The sequence below is a fragment of the Strigops habroptila genome, chromosome 8 (assembly GCF_004027225.2).
Source record: "Strigops habroptila isolate Jane chromosome 8, bStrHab1.2.pri, whole genome shotgun sequence".
NCBI classification, from domain to species: domain Eukaryota; kingdom Metazoa; phylum Chordata; class Aves; order Psittaciformes; family Psittacidae; genus Strigops; species Strigops habroptila.
This window is the reverse complement of record NC_044284.2, coordinates 43,186,513-43,200,702: the sequence shown is the minus strand read 5'-3', so window position 1 is coordinate 43,200,702 and position 14,190 is coordinate 43,186,513. Positions and strand designations below refer to the sequence as shown.

The window sequence follows — 14,190 nt, the reverse complement described above, 5'->3', positions numbered from 1 at the left end:
AATGAGGTACGTGACCATCTCTTTTCGTGCTGGGAAATCCAGGAACGAAAAAAGTCTACATCTCAAAGCCAGCGGAGGTTGCTAAGTGACAGCAGAGCTTGTTTCCATCCCGTCGCTTACAGCATGCCTCCGCTGCAAAGGAAGGAAGTGAGGAGAGAGGGATGTAAACATGAGTATAATGCCAAAACACTCAACAGAGACACAGTTGCCAAACATATACACTAGCTGCATGTTTTGGCTGCCAATAGAGAAATATTTACTATACATCAATTACTCTAGCCTCGGAGCATTTCACCTGCAGAGAAGGATTTCAGGTATTTGCACCACTCATGAATTTGCCAATTTTCCAGCTGAAATGTATTTCCAGACCAAACTTGTAGGGCTGTCAGTAGCTGCAAGGACAGCTGCAGTGAACTGAGATTTCATCCTTTCGTTGTTTCTAATAGATGGCTTTTGTTTTCCCACCAGGATGTGGCCTTATGCAGCAATTAGGAAGCACAACAGAAAGGCAGGACTGGACAAGGGAGGGATGAACGCAGCCTTTGTATGAGCTCCTGGGGAGGAAAGGAGATGGTTTCGGTAAAATAAAGGGCACATACACAAACCTATGTTATTGGAATTATGTTGAGAATTAAAAACTAAGTTAAAAATAGACTAAATGCAACACTACTGATTCAGTTGAGAAATTTGCCATTGCTAAGTTGGATAGATAATAGGTAACTTTCAGAAGTGTGCTTATTGCAGATGAGCTTTAAAAGTAACTGCTTGGGGGCAAGCAGACTTCCACCCAGCTTGAGCTCCAGCCTTGTCTCTCCCATTACCCAGCACCCACGTGCTGCCCTGAACACACTACAATGAGAGGAGTGACTGGGTGATGAAGCAACATACAGAGGGCACGTGCCCACACTGCCATCCTTTATCTGAAGCAGGGAGCAGGCCAGCCATGCTCTCCACAGTCTGGGAACCATCAAAAGCACTTATTTAAAAAAGCATCTGCTCCCTCTGCATAGAAGTGGGCCAGCCAAGGGAGAAGTAGGGCACCAATTTGCCCCTCTGTGTGAAGGCAGGTAGCATTGGAGAAATGATCTGAACAGAGCAGTCTCCAAAGCAGAATCTGGTGGCAAAACAAAATATAGCCACCACAGTCACTGATCGGAAGGATGTGCTCACTGTCAGTATGGCCGATATAGCGCCTCCTGGGCACAAACCACCCCACCTCCTGCATTGACATGGTGGCCATAATCCCCACCAGTTCAGGGGGTGAGAGCCATTGGAGCGCCTTGGGGAACTGCAAACCCTCAGGCTCATGCACCCTCTCATTTGGTTTTCCAAACCCAGGAGGATTTTCTGCAGGTGAAGGAGAGCTGGTTCCTGCTGAGGAAGGAGAAGCTGATGAGCAGCAGCTCACCAACACCCCAGTGGGACACGGTGCACGAGCTGCAAAGCTGGTCAGATGGTTCTGTCAGTGATGCTGAGATGAGGCTGCTTTTGCCTCTGTGGCAACAGCTAGGTCAGATCCCTCCCTGAGCTGCTTCTGGTGTGTTGTTACCAGCCTGCAATGTGGAGAGGTGGCTGGGAAGGGTTTGCTTTGGGGAGCAGCTGTCTGAAAGATGCTCTTGCTCAGGTACCAGAGGCAGAAGAGAATGTGGGGTGAGGGTATCGGGTCAGTGTCAAAGCTTCACGGTGCCTGAGCAGGTTGTCACCTCGCTGTCTGCAAGCCACTCACTTTGGTACCACATCTGACCCATTTCGGTACCTGCTGTTGCAAGAGAGAAAGAAGAGCCCCCTCCCAAATGGCTTCTGATGAACACAGGAGCACCAGCATCAGCTGCTCTGTAACCAGCCAGGAGGCATGGGTCAGCTGTTCAGCTAAAACCTCACAGTGAAGGACCAGGCTTTGAAACCCTGGGGAAAGATAAAATAAGCCACCTGGGCAGAAATGGGATGCTGAAACCAGGACAGGGGACAGCAATGAACATCCTTTTCATCCTGTGAGAAGGCTGACCTGCACCAGCTGGCCAAGCAGTTTGGTGTGCCCAGTGGCCCAAACACAGGGCTGGGTCCCTGCTGGCCCAGGGGTGTGAAGAAGGGTTGGAAACCTAAGGGGTTACAGTTCACAGGAGCAATGGCTGAAGAGATTCAGAAGAGGGGCAGGCACACAGCAGGGTCCAGTTTGGGGAAGACAAGTGGGGAAGGGGCAGTGGGGTACAGTGGGCAGCTGGCTGCCCCCATAATGTGCCCTTGAGCAGTGCAGGTGACTGTACCTTCTCAGGGGTGCTGGGCACTCCGGAAATAGCAAAGCACTGCGGGCCTCGGAGCAGCCCTGAGCACTTTATTTTCACCATTCCCAGCGCACTCACACACATTAACCAGGCTTAGGACAGGGCTGGGGCTCTCAACAAACACCAGTGACCAGGGATGCTGGAGATGAGGCAAGGCAGCATCAGAGGGAGGGAGCTGTGCTGGAAGTGAAGGGGACAGTCAGAGAAACATTTTTCCCACAATGGAAAAGCAATAGGGATAGACCCAAACCCATAGTCCTGCAGCACGTTCCTCTCCTCACCACCCCACCACCACCCCTTGGGCCGCACAGCCTTCCATGGTCCTGGACCCCTTCCCAGGGAGCGCCTCCCCATGCCAGTCCCATCCTTCAGGCAGACCTAGGCCAGCACCAGGCCCTGGGGGCAGCAGTTCCAGACACGGGTACCCCTTTGCTGTGGGGCCACAGCACCCATGTGAGGATATCTCTCTCATCCAAGTGGCATCACGGCCCCTCTCAGAGTATCTTGACAGCCTGCAGCATGTCCGCCAGCACGTACGAGCTGTCCCAGTGGCGCCCAGGCTGCCGCAGGGCCCCCTCCAGCACCTGGGCACGTGCACCCAGCTCTGTGGGGTCCCGCTGGCACTCAGGGCTGAGCTGGCAGAACAGGATCTCGTTGACCTCCCCTTCAATGCGCCGCACGTAGAGCACTGGGAAGACCTCCCTGAGGGCGGCCAGAACTGACTCCTTCAGCCAGGCATCGCGGCACACCAAGTTGAGCACAAAGACTCCTGCAGCAGGGCGAGAGGATGGGAGTTCAGACCAGCCTGTGCACACTGCCCTGTTCCCCACCTCCCTGTGGGAATGCAGCTGAATTGATGCCAGTCTGCTGCAGACATCTCCCCCATGGCAGCACAAGGAGTACTGCCATTCCCGGAGTGCCCTTGGCTCAGCTTCCTGTCCTTGCTGCCACACAGGTTGTGGGTGGCCACAGGATCTGTTCCCAGGTACCGCCTGCACCATCCGCCTTCCCTCAACCTTTCCTGGCCCTCCAGGATGTCTCAGCCTGCCTGACCCAGCAGCACCACCCTGCTCTCTTCTGTCACAACACCCACTGAAACACCCGGATCCAGAACCTGCCAGGAGCGGGGGATGCCATGCAGCAATCCTGGACGCAGCCACTATTCTCCAGGATGAGAAATGGTGGCACAATCCCATTACTCAAACTCCACACAGCACTGGGCAGCCTGGCTGTAGGGACATGGCCAGATCTCCCCTCTTACCTTCTGGCTTGAGGATGGTTTTAACCTTCTGCAGAAAGTGTTTTTCCACAAAGGCTGGGGGTGGGCAGCTCATTCCCACCGTGATGTCTTTGCTGTCCACATCGAACATGATGGCATCATACTGGGCTGGGGCTGCGGGAGGGAGTGCAGAGACTTGTTAGCGCATAGGACAGAGATAAGCCACGCATGTTGGCGAGGCAATGAATGGGGTTGGTCAGGACACCCCTTCTGCCATGTTATGGCCACTTCTCTCCCTTGGAGTTTTGCTTTCGAAATGAAACCCAAGGCAGCAGCCCTCAATGCTGGGGCAGGCAGCAAATCGAAGTCCCCTGCACACATGAACTGCAGAGACCTGGTGAGGCTGGAGCTCATGGCACATAGCAGGAGATGGGCAGGGATGGGAAGCAGAGGGTGAAAACAGCTCCAGTCCCCAGCATGTCACCCATCAGACATGATGGGGCATGTGGGATGCACTGTGATACAGTACCTTCAGCCGCCAGCTTGGCCACATAGTCCAGGCCATCGGAGACATGCACCTGCATCCGGTCACCCTGGGAGAAGCCAAACCAATGTGTGGCCACCTCCAGCATGGAGGGGTCGATCTCCACCACGGCCACATGGGCCTGCGAGAAGTAGTCATGGATGAAGAGGGGCAGGCTGCCCCCTCCAAGCCCCACCACCAGCACCGCCAGCAGGGCTCCTGCCAATGGAGAGTGCCCAGTAAGCCATCAGGATGGCCACGCTCCCACTGCTCCTCCCACCTGCCCACCCCAAACCACTTTGGGAAGGGTGCATGGGGCACTTTGGCCAGGAAAGCCTTTCCATAAGGAGCTGGGGCATGGGGACATATGCATGCCTGCCCCTGGCACAGCCTTGTCACCTGGAAGGGGGTCAGGGCCCCCCAGCAGACAGAGCCCTGCAATCATGGCTTTGTGGTGCTCGCAGCACAGGTAGCTCTTGTCAATGGCTCCAAGCAGCTCAGCAGGGCTGGGTTTCTTCTTGTCCTTCCTCCGTTTCTTCTGGCCTGAATGACAGGAGGCATCAGCTGGTAAGTCATGATGGGAGACAGCGGTAGCCACCCCCAACCCCTGTCTCACCCACAAAGCAAGCAGCAGAGTGTAAAAGCGCTCCCCAGGCTGATCCAGGACAAGGCAGACATGTCTCAAGAGGGACTTTTCTCTTTCTCCTGTATCAATCTCACTCTCTGCCACCCCAAAAAGTCACCTTTGGCCCCTACCCCTTCCCACCTGCCCCACATACCTGGGAGAGGGGCGGGGGCCAGGAGCCGAGCCTCCGACTGGACCACGTTCCTGTTGCGGAGGAAGATGAGGCGACGGAAGTAGCAAGCGCCATCCCCCTTCACATCCTCCACAACATACTCCCCGCTCAGGGGGCTGGTGTCACGGTGCTGCACTGTCCGCACCCCAATGTCCCCTCCCACAGACAAAAAGGGCACCTGCAGGAAGAACAAGGGACTAGAGTGAGGAAAGGCTACAGGAACAGACCGTGGCATTGCTGGTGTCTTAAAGAGCAGGGATTAAGCAGACACAGTGTAGCAGCAATGGGAATTGCTGTAGGCATCCACAGGGCAGCTGGGGACACCAGCTTTCCTCCCATACACACACTGGGATACAGGGAGCAAACACTCCAAGACTACAACACTTTTTGTTTGCAAAAAGCAAACACTGCAAGAGCTCAGGTTTGAGGAGTTGGGGCAGGAAGGAGGAGACAGAAGAGACAGGAGAAGTTAAAGCCAGGATTAAGAAGGGGCCAGGTGCTCTCAGGGTTTCAGGATGCCTGGTTTTCTTGATATGTTGGTTTTTGGAGAGCAAGGACTTCATACTGAATCCTGCCATGCAGGCACCTCAAAATCCTGCCTCCAAGCAAAGGCATCCAGCTGGAGGGAAAACCGAGAGGAGCTACACCTGAGGCCAGTCTCCTCCCCACCAAGGCAGCCAGCTCATGCACTCCAGCTTGGTCTCCCTTGGAAAAGAGGGATGTGCCGCTCGCAAAGAGCCAACCTGTCCCCAGTTTTGGGGAAACCAAGTGAGGGGGGCCGGGCGGTGGGGCTCACCTGCTGCCGGGCAGGGAGGCTTGGCGGGGCCAGCTCCATCACCTTCCCCGATAGCTCCGACTGGATGCTGGCCATGCCCTCGTAGTGCTGCTCCCTGTGCAGGGCCACCGTAACGAGGCGCCCAAAGCCCGCGTTGGTGGCCAGCTGCCTCCGCCCTTCCTCTGTCCCAAAGAGCCACTCCGTTTCTCTGCCCTGTGGGACTGCAAAAGGGGCTGCCATCAGCCTGTGCCAGTCCTGCAGTTACCACCCCAGCCTCCAAGAGAGGAGCCACAGGGAACGGCAAGACATCACAAGGACGTAATGCTGCATGCCTAGAGCTGTGCTCTGCAGCCGTTAAGAGAGCAGGGACCTTCCCCATTTTGGGCAGGCTCATGCAGGAGGCTGGAAAAGCTATGTCTTTTAAGAAGGGGGTGTCCAACAGCCTCACGACCTGTCTCCAGGCTGTGCTCACCCCAGCTTTGCAGGCGCATGGGGAGGAGAGTGCTGCTGGCAGAACGTGACATGCCTCCAGGAGGTGCAAGTGCAGAAGCAAAGCACAGCCCCAGGCAGCCCGGCCCTGGCAAGTCAGGATGCCCACACAGACCAAAGAGGCTTTTTTGTCTGCATCTGCTGTGCTATGGATTTATGCAGCGATGTGCTACGGTGGCTGTCACCAGGATCAAGACAGGAATCACCACCCTGGAGGCAGGGCAGGCAGCATCCCTCTGCTGCCAGATGGGCATCTACTCAGCCAGGAAGCTCTACGCCAGATCTCTCCTTGCACCCAGGCAAACACATGTGCCACCACAAAGCCAGGACTAAACATCAACCGAACCCGGCACAGGCACGTTATTTCATTCTCCAGACCCAGTTTCAGCAGGGCCAGGATCACTGGCCATTTTGCAGCTCCTGGCCAGAGCACCACCTCATTGTAGGCAGGAGAGGGTGTACTCACTGATGAAGATGGCGAAGCAATTGTCCCGGGAAGGTTTCACTGAGGCGCTGTCAACCACATGCAGCGTGTAGCGAGGCCTCCCGCTCTCTTTGTCACACAGATCCAAGGAAACCTGCTCCCCACAAGGGGTTTTGCTCAGCTGGCTGCAGAGCAGGGCGTAATGCTGCCTGTCCTTCACTGCTGCCACCAGCCGCTCCACACTCTCCACCCGCATCGGCTTGTCCTGCTCCTCAGGGCAGATCTCCAGGATCTGTGGTGCCGAGCCAGTGATCTTCCTGAACTTTGTCATGACGTAGATGAAGACTGGTAGGACAAACTGCTGCTTGTCCCCGCTGCCAGCCACCTGATGGACACGCACGACCCAGCCTTCCTGGAAGAAGTATTCCACTGCTTTCTTCAGCACATGGGCTTGAGCCAAGGAAACACAGAGGTAGCGCCCTCCTACCTGCAAGACCCGGCTGATCTCACCAAACATCTTGTGCACCTTGTCTAGGGTGGCCTCCTCTTCATCGGTGAGGATGGCATCCAGTGTGCCTTTATCCAGGACCACCTGAAAGTGAGCAGCAGGGAAGTCCATCTGAAGCACATCCATCAATAGGTAGCTCATCTTCGGCCTCTTGCTCCTGCTCCGCTCTTGCATTTGATGGATCACTGTGTCATTGATGTCGATGTTCACAATGTCTTCGCACATCCCCACATCGTACATCTGCTCGCTCAGCTCCGAGTTCCCGCAGCCCACCACCAGAACCTGGGGAGCAGCACAAGAGCAGCGTGATGGTGAGAACGCCCTGGAAATGTGCCCCAAAGCATTTTACAAGCAAATATCAGCCACGGCCACGAGCCCTCTGTGAGAACCCCACCTGCAAACCCGTTCTCTGGGGCGCTAAGATAACATTTCCAGCCCTAACAATTCTGTGATTGTGATTTCCACACAGAAAAGTCACACAGGCACAAACCCGACGTATCTGCTGTATCTCGGCTGGGGACCATCTGGGTGTTTTAACCCCCTGAGCTCCCCATGCCAAAGCAGTTTAAGCCGGGCCACCGCGGCGCAGAACTCGCCGCGCAGGAGGTGCCCGGCTCATGGAAGGCTCGGCCCGGGCACACGGAGGTGGGTACAGGACGGGGCTCACCTTATCGCGTGGCCGGACATACTTGCGCAGGACGGGGCAGAGCTCCGGGAAGGCCCCGTACCACTCGAAGGGGCGCTGCCCGCGCTGCCGGAAGAACCGCTCCCAGTACCGGGCGGAGCCGAACTCCCCGGGGCTGCGGGGCAGCAGGTCCATGGCCCGCCGCGATCAGCTCCGCGGCCACTCCCGCCGCACGTGCCCCCTGCCCGCCGCGCCGCGCATGACGCCATCCGGGTGCGCAGCGCGCTCATTGGAAGCAGCAGATGCGCGAACCATTGGCTGCGGGTCCCACGTCCCGCCCCCCCCCGGAGCGGGTAGGCCCCGGCCCCGCCTCCCCGGGGCGCTGGCAGCCCCGGGGCGCGGTCCCCGGCGGCTTCTGCTGCTCCCCCGGCAGAAAGGGCGGCCGGGCAGGGCCGGGCATAGCCAGGGCTTACCCTGGCACCGCGCCCCTGCCAGCCTCCCCCCACCGCCGAGCACTGCTGAAGCAACGAAACCGGGCCGGGAAAAAGGTACCAGTGGCTCCAAAAGGAGCAGCTTTAATGGCAGCCCGCAGCCGAGCGGAGCTCTCCCAGGGCTGTGTGTGACACGGAGAGCCACGGGGCAACTGTGGAGGCTAGCTGGGGCCTGAGCGGGGCTCTGTCGAGTTGCTCTGATGAAAGAAGGCAGAGAGCTCGCTCAGCGCTCTGTAACGGTGCGAGATGGAGTTCTTCACTGCCTTGGGCAGTTCGGCGTAGCTGGAGGGGAAAGAAACCACAGATCTCAGCAGCAGAGACGCTACAGCAGGGGTCGTCATTGTCCTGTCCTGTTCCATCCCTCCCCATCACCAAGAGCTCCCCTTCTGCTCACCGCAGGTCACTCTGCCTGGCTGCAGCCTGTAGTGACAGGCTGGCAGAGCAACCCTGTCTGGATCCAGGAGTTCCCTGTAACCTGCCACGTTCAGATCCAGGAGGGCGTTTTCCCCCTGCCACCCTTCTTTGGAAGCAGGTTCCTCTTGACACAGAGCCTTGACCCTGGCTTTGTTTGCATAAAGAGCTGTAGGTGAAACAGCACTCACGTCTGGTTGTAGCCATCCGGTTGAAAGCAGGGATCCCAGCCAAAATCTCGAGGGCCTCTGGGCTCCACTATCAGCCCCTGCCACAAGAAAGTAAAAAAGCCCTGTAAGCCGTGGTTTTGCAGCTTTGCAGTTGCATTTCAAACACAGACTGAAGAGCTACATGCAGATACAGCTCACACTGTGGCCACTGCAGGCTTGCTGCATTGGTGCTGTCTCCTTCCCAGGATGCGAGCAAAATAAGCAGCTCCAAACTAAGCACTCCATCACGCTGCCCTGTGTTGACAGCACCTTTACCCCACAGTTAACAGAACTAACATCTGCACTCAAATACAATCCTGCCAGAGGGAGACAAGGGGGCTGAAGAGACTGTGGCAACATGCAGAATTTGGTGCAGACAGCTGTGCAAAAGGGCTGCAGCATTCCACACCCACCACCTGCCCTCTCCATCAGCCTGTTCCCAACACAGAGAAGCTCTGAGGGCATTGAGTGACCCAGGAGCCACTAAAATTGTCCTTAACAGAGTCAGTGCTGTCAGAGTATTTGCAGCTCTCCTCCCTCAGCACGTTCCCTCCGCCGGGCACACCACCTACGTGAGTCTGGCCTTTGAACAGCTTCACGGGCTCCTCTGGGTTTCCAGTGCTGAATGCGAAGGTGCAGAGAGCGTAGGCAGATTTGTCTTCAAACCCAGCCAGCAGCTTGTACAGGCCTGAGCGACACAGAAAGGATCCCGGCGTTACTGCCTCTCCCTTGGAGCACAACACACCCACCTAGAGAGGGATGGAGGGAGCATTCTACATTCACAAGACAGAGTTAAAACTATGGGAGGTGACAAAGCTCAGGCACGAGGATGCTCTTGGCTGGATCCCTCCTATGACTGATGCCAGAGCCTCAGATCTAACACAGAGTGAGCAGGGCCCCGCTATTAATATGAGTGGAAGCAAATGAGCACACAGCAGCAGAGAGGACTAAATCCCACTCTGAATCAGCGTAATTAACACTCGTGCTCATGACACCAGCATGGGATTTGCAGCCACACTCTTAACTGCAGGATCAAGAGCAGTCACTGCATGCCAAGGATGGTGAGCACTAGTGGAGAGGGGCCTTCGGAGGAAGTTCTCACATACCCTGCCACCATCCTGTGGAGGCAGGAGTCTGGGAATCCAGGGATGACACCGAAGCCACTGGGAGGAAAAACTTCCCATGAAGAAGGGCACAGAATAGGCTCAAAGGAGGAATGTGAAGGGACAGAGCTGGACAGATAAGAAAGGAACTGGCTGTGAAACAGACAGCGTGATGGGCAAGCACACCCAGCAGAACCCAGCATGGGCAGGGATCCATGTAGTTTGAAAAGGACCAAGTTACATGCAGAGCAGTAGCATGGGAGGCAGTACCTTCTGGTTTGAGTTTTTCCAGGAACCATTTTCTGAAGGGGAAGAAGAGAGAAAAAATTCATTTTTGCTGCTATTTTTCAGCAATACAGGCTGAGAAATACAGACATTGTTGCCTACATTTTCAAAGCCCTTTGAATCCCTCTTAAAGGTGCTGTCAAATCACCTGCTTCTGGACTATTCACCACTGATGACAGACCCAGCTCTTAAACTGAATGGGACACAGTGAAAACAGCAGCGGGGTATTTAATTTACTGCAGTACTGGGGTCTATGTAAATAACCCAATTCTCACTTGTGAGCACTGACATGCAAAAATACATTTCTCAACACAACTTGTTCACATCTTATACCCAGTTCTAGTGACAACTTCATCATATAAAGTTTTTCTGTCTCTGTTTAGCTCAGCAGAGATAGTTTGGAAGAATTAATCACGAAATAAGTTAATTCCAGAAGCTAAGGCAGTATTTTGTTAGTGGGGTTACACTGTAATCTAGTAATCTTGTAATCTGCTGGATTAAAGCAGTCCCTATGAGAACCTATAGGCCTCTCATCCCAGAGTCCTGCTGAAATATGTGGTGCCTTAACTAAAGAGAGCTCTGCTGTGGCACCACATTCCCAAGCTGGCTGCAAGAGCAGGCACTGTAGATCAGAAGCCAGAGCCAATGGTTCAGGTCTGTCTCTTGTCCTGCACAATGACTTGCAGCAGGGCTCAAGAAGTTAAGTCCAGCCCCTGGGATGCTGGATGAAGCTAAGGACACAGACAAGTAATCACCTCCCTGACCCTACTGGTCCTGGCACATGGAGAATCCCCTGTGAAGCACACCCTGCCAGCCTGCACTCTTAACTCCAGAGCACAAAAAGGTGAAGCAAGGTCCCTCCTACTTACATGTAGGGTCCTGGAAGCCCCCCCAGGGCATTGAAGCACAAGCAGGTATCCTCTACTATAACAGGTCCCTGAACCTACAGCGAAAGCCCAAGAATGGAAAAATTAGACCTAGAGGAAGGCACTGCCTCCAAATCCATTTTTTTGCTCTATCCTATTCTCACATGTCCTTAATAACAGCAATACCACAAAAATTCAGCAGTAGCTAGAGCTGTTTACCTCAAAGGCAATACACACCAGATAGACAGAATCAAACTCATGCTCTCCCGAGGCAGGCCAGAGCGGCTGAAGAACAGTAGGAAAGATCTCGCATGGAAAAAAGAGAGCAGAGCTGAACATCCCCTGTCCTCCTGGGGGCCAGGAATTCTGGGACAAGGAAAGGGAAAGCCTGTATCCTGGAGGAATGCCTGTGTTTTCCTTGAGTCCCAGTGCTCACTTGGTTCTTTTAAGACACCCACCACAGAGACAGCTCTGGAAGCTGATCCATCAGAAGCTCCAGCTGACAGAAAACTGTGTCCTGCTGCTGCTAGAGCTGGGCTGAAGGAACTGTCATGTCCTGCTGCCGCTCGAGGGACACATGAGGCCAAAGGAGCAACAGCAGGACTGCCAGAACACTGTCACCGACAAGAATTCACCATCACCTGAAGGCCAGCCCAGGCCCGGATGTGTCCCTGACTCTCCTCAGGCCGTCCCGGCTGCCCGAGTGCCCCCGGCTGCCTCCCGCCCCGCCGGGGCTGGGGTCCCCCCGCACCCCCACCACCGCCCCGACCGCCGGGAAAGGAGAAAACGAGCGACCTGCCGGGCGGCTTCGCGGCACTTCTGCACGGAGATCTCGTCTGGCTCTCCCTGGTACTCCGGCACTGGGAACACACAGACCGGTGGTGAGGGGACAGCCGGGCCGCACCGCCGCGTCCCGCCCAGACCCGCCGCCAACTTACGGTCAATCTTCTTCGCCACCAACGTGTATGGAAAGGAGTCCCCGAGGATCTGGGTGACCTGCGGAGGGAGAACGGAGGAAAACCCGCCCGTCAGACCCCGGCCAGGCCGCAGCCGCCGCGCGTTGCCAGGCGACCGCCCCCACCTCTTCCAGCTTTTTGGCGTTGCCCGTCACGAACACCACGCTCCGCCGCACCGGCGCCGCCATCCTCGCCCCGCGTCGCGCCTCCGCGCCCAGCGGCCAATCAGCGCCGGCTGATTGGCCAATCAGCACGGTGCCCCGGCACGCCCAGCCAATGGGGAAAGCTTCCGACCTTCCTGTCCTCCGAGGGCGGGCACTTGCCACTCGCCGGTGCGCACGCAGTCTCGCGAGAGGCGCTGTGGAGGCTGGGCCCGCAGGGGGCACCCGCACCGCCAGTGGGCGGCGGAGCCGTGTCCCGGCGGTCCCCTCGCTGCCTCCCTGTTTACTTCCCCAGCTCTGGCAGCCGCGGCGGGAGGAGCCCCCTCCCTGTGCTCCCTGAGGTGTAATCACACGCAGTTGGGGGAATCGGCCAGCGGATCGTGCTCCAAGCTCTGCTGTTGTTCACTCTCCGGCCGCTGGCGCGTCTTTGCACTCTGGCACCAGATTTCCTATGTAGGAGTGGTCGAGTTGCAATTACTGAAGGCAGATGCAGGGCCAGCTGTAGCAAAAACTCCTGGAGTCAAGACACGGTCCCTGCTGCCCTGTGGAGCCCTAGAGGAATGGGTCAGTGAAGCCCAGTGCTCCCCAGCCATATGGTGCAGGGCACTAGCAGGGGCCTGGGAGCTCTCCCAGGATGGTACCCAGTACCCCCAGAAGCTCCTGATTTGCAAGGGGACTCCCTCTGGGAGACTTCTTCCCCTCTGGTCAGCACCCAGAGCTGGGAGAGGGGAGGCCTCTCCCCACGTGCATCAGAGCTGCAGCCATCTATCCCTGCAGCCCCTGTGCCCTCAAGCATGGGGTCCCCAGGGTCTCACCACACGGGTCACACCAGCAAGCCTGGCAGGAGGAACTAGCCCTGCAGGAGGAATGCACAGCTCCAGCCAAAATATGACATTCCCTGTAAAAAAGCAATCATGTGGAAAAGAGCAGCTAATGAAGAGGCCTGTCTTCTGCACAAAGAAGGAATGGATAAAACAGACCCTACACACTTGGGTGACGGAATTGTTTTTGTTGTAAAGTCTCTTTCATAATGTTTCCTAAGTGAAAACCAACCCGAAAGCATGCACACACTGCTGGAAACAACAACCCTTTCCACTCACTATAGTTCGCCCTGCCACCAGTCCAGGGTGGGATGGCACAGGCTGCAATATAAAACCCACAGTATCTCAAAGGAACATAAGGAGGACTGCTCTGTAACATACCCAAAACGAAACACTGTAATGATCTTTTCAGCCTTGAAAACAAACAAACAAACAAATCTATAAAACTTGCTCAATAAATTCTATTACTGTGAAGTTACTGACCAGGATTGTTGATTTGCTGCTAGTGCATCTCACAGCCAGAGCTGGTCCCTGGAGAAGGACGACCCCGGCACTGAGTGACTTGAACCTAAAACTGATCAACACCTAATTCTGGCAACTCAAGGAGGTGTGCTGAAGGCTTTGGCAGCTTTTCCTGCCCTGCATCTCAGGTACAGCCATTTGCACCCCAGCCTCCTGGGAGGTGCTGCAGAAGCACTCTGGCAAGGCTGTGGAGGAAAACCAGCTCTTCCAGGGCAGGAGCCTGCTGCCTGTGCTGGTCATGGTCCAGTGCTGCTGGTACTGAAGGATGAGTCCGTGGTAGCAGGCAGGCACAACACACAAACAGTCTATGGTCAGGGGTGCTGACCCTGTCACCTCATTTTCTATGGATCCAGGTCAGCTGGAAAGCATTTGTGCCTTTCTGAAGTGCTGCAGTGCCAGGATGGTGCTAATGAAAACACTTTTGGGGGGTGGAGGGGGCTAATGCCAGTGCCTGCACTGATGAGAGTTCACTACCTGGAAACTCTCCCTGAAAGAGATGCTGCTGACAGAGATCTGCCAAACCCAGCAAGGACAGGATTCCAAGGGTGTAGCAGCAGCTCCAAAATTCAGCATCTATAAGCAGTTCTTTAATACAGCATGGTTGCCATGAAGTCTTCATCCTCCCAGTACCCATTTTCCAAGGCCCTCAGCCTAGCATTAAAGCCAGCCTTTGCCTCTAGCAAGCAACTACAAAACTAACTTCTCTTGCTCAGATCCGGTGCC

General features: G+C 55.8%; 2 protein-coding genes across 10 annotated transcripts; both read right to left on the bottom strand.

Moving 5' to 3' along the window:
* Positions 1–205: 205 nt before the first annotated feature.
* Positions 206–7,899, bottom strand: EEF1AKNMT (eEF1A lysine and N-terminal methyltransferase). 2 transcript variants are annotated; one of them, XM_030494451.1, is made up of 8 exons: positions 7,685–7,899; positions 6,552–7,299; positions 5,618–5,817; positions 4,804–4,999; positions 4,424–4,567; positions 4,031–4,243; positions 3,544–3,675; positions 206–3,051 (listed from the first exon to the last, which is right to left on the bottom strand). In XM_030494451.1, the coding sequence occupies exons 1-8, from the start codon at positions 7,835–7,837 to the stop codon at positions 2,777–2,779; spliced, it is 2,061 nt and encodes a 686-aa protein (XP_030350311.1). In that variant the 5' UTR covers positions 7,838–7,899; the 3' UTR covers positions 206–2,776. The 2 variants fall into 2 exon arrangements, with proteins under 2 accessions (XP_030350311.1, XP_030350312.1); XM_030494452.1 differs by lacking the exon at positions 4,031–4,243 and having other exon boundaries at positions 7,685–7,878.
* A 286-nt stretch (positions 7,900–8,185) lies between these two features.
* ITPA (inosine triphosphatase) lies at positions 8,186–12,292 on the bottom strand. Of its 8 annotated transcripts, none has more exons than XM_030494877.1 (10): positions 12,089–12,241; positions 11,946–12,003; positions 11,803–11,867; positions 11,466–11,621; positions 11,227–11,373; positions 11,011–11,084; positions 10,127–10,158; positions 9,326–9,441; positions 8,736–8,812; positions 8,186–8,415 (listed from the first exon to the last, which is right to left on the bottom strand). In XM_030494877.1, exons 1-10 carry the CDS (start codon positions 12,149–12,151, stop codon positions 8,295–8,297), a joined length of 909 nt encoding a protein of 302 aa, XP_030350737.1. In that variant the 5' UTR covers positions 12,152–12,241; the 3' UTR covers positions 8,186–8,294. The 8 variants fall into 8 exon arrangements, with proteins under 8 accessions (XP_030350737.1, XP_030350738.1, XP_030350740.1 ...); XM_030494878.1 differs by having other exon boundaries at positions 11,245–11,373; positions 12,089–12,240; XM_030494880.1 differs by having other exon boundaries at positions 11,227–11,292; positions 12,089–12,238.
* Positions 12,293–14,190: the final 1,898 nt, after the last annotated feature.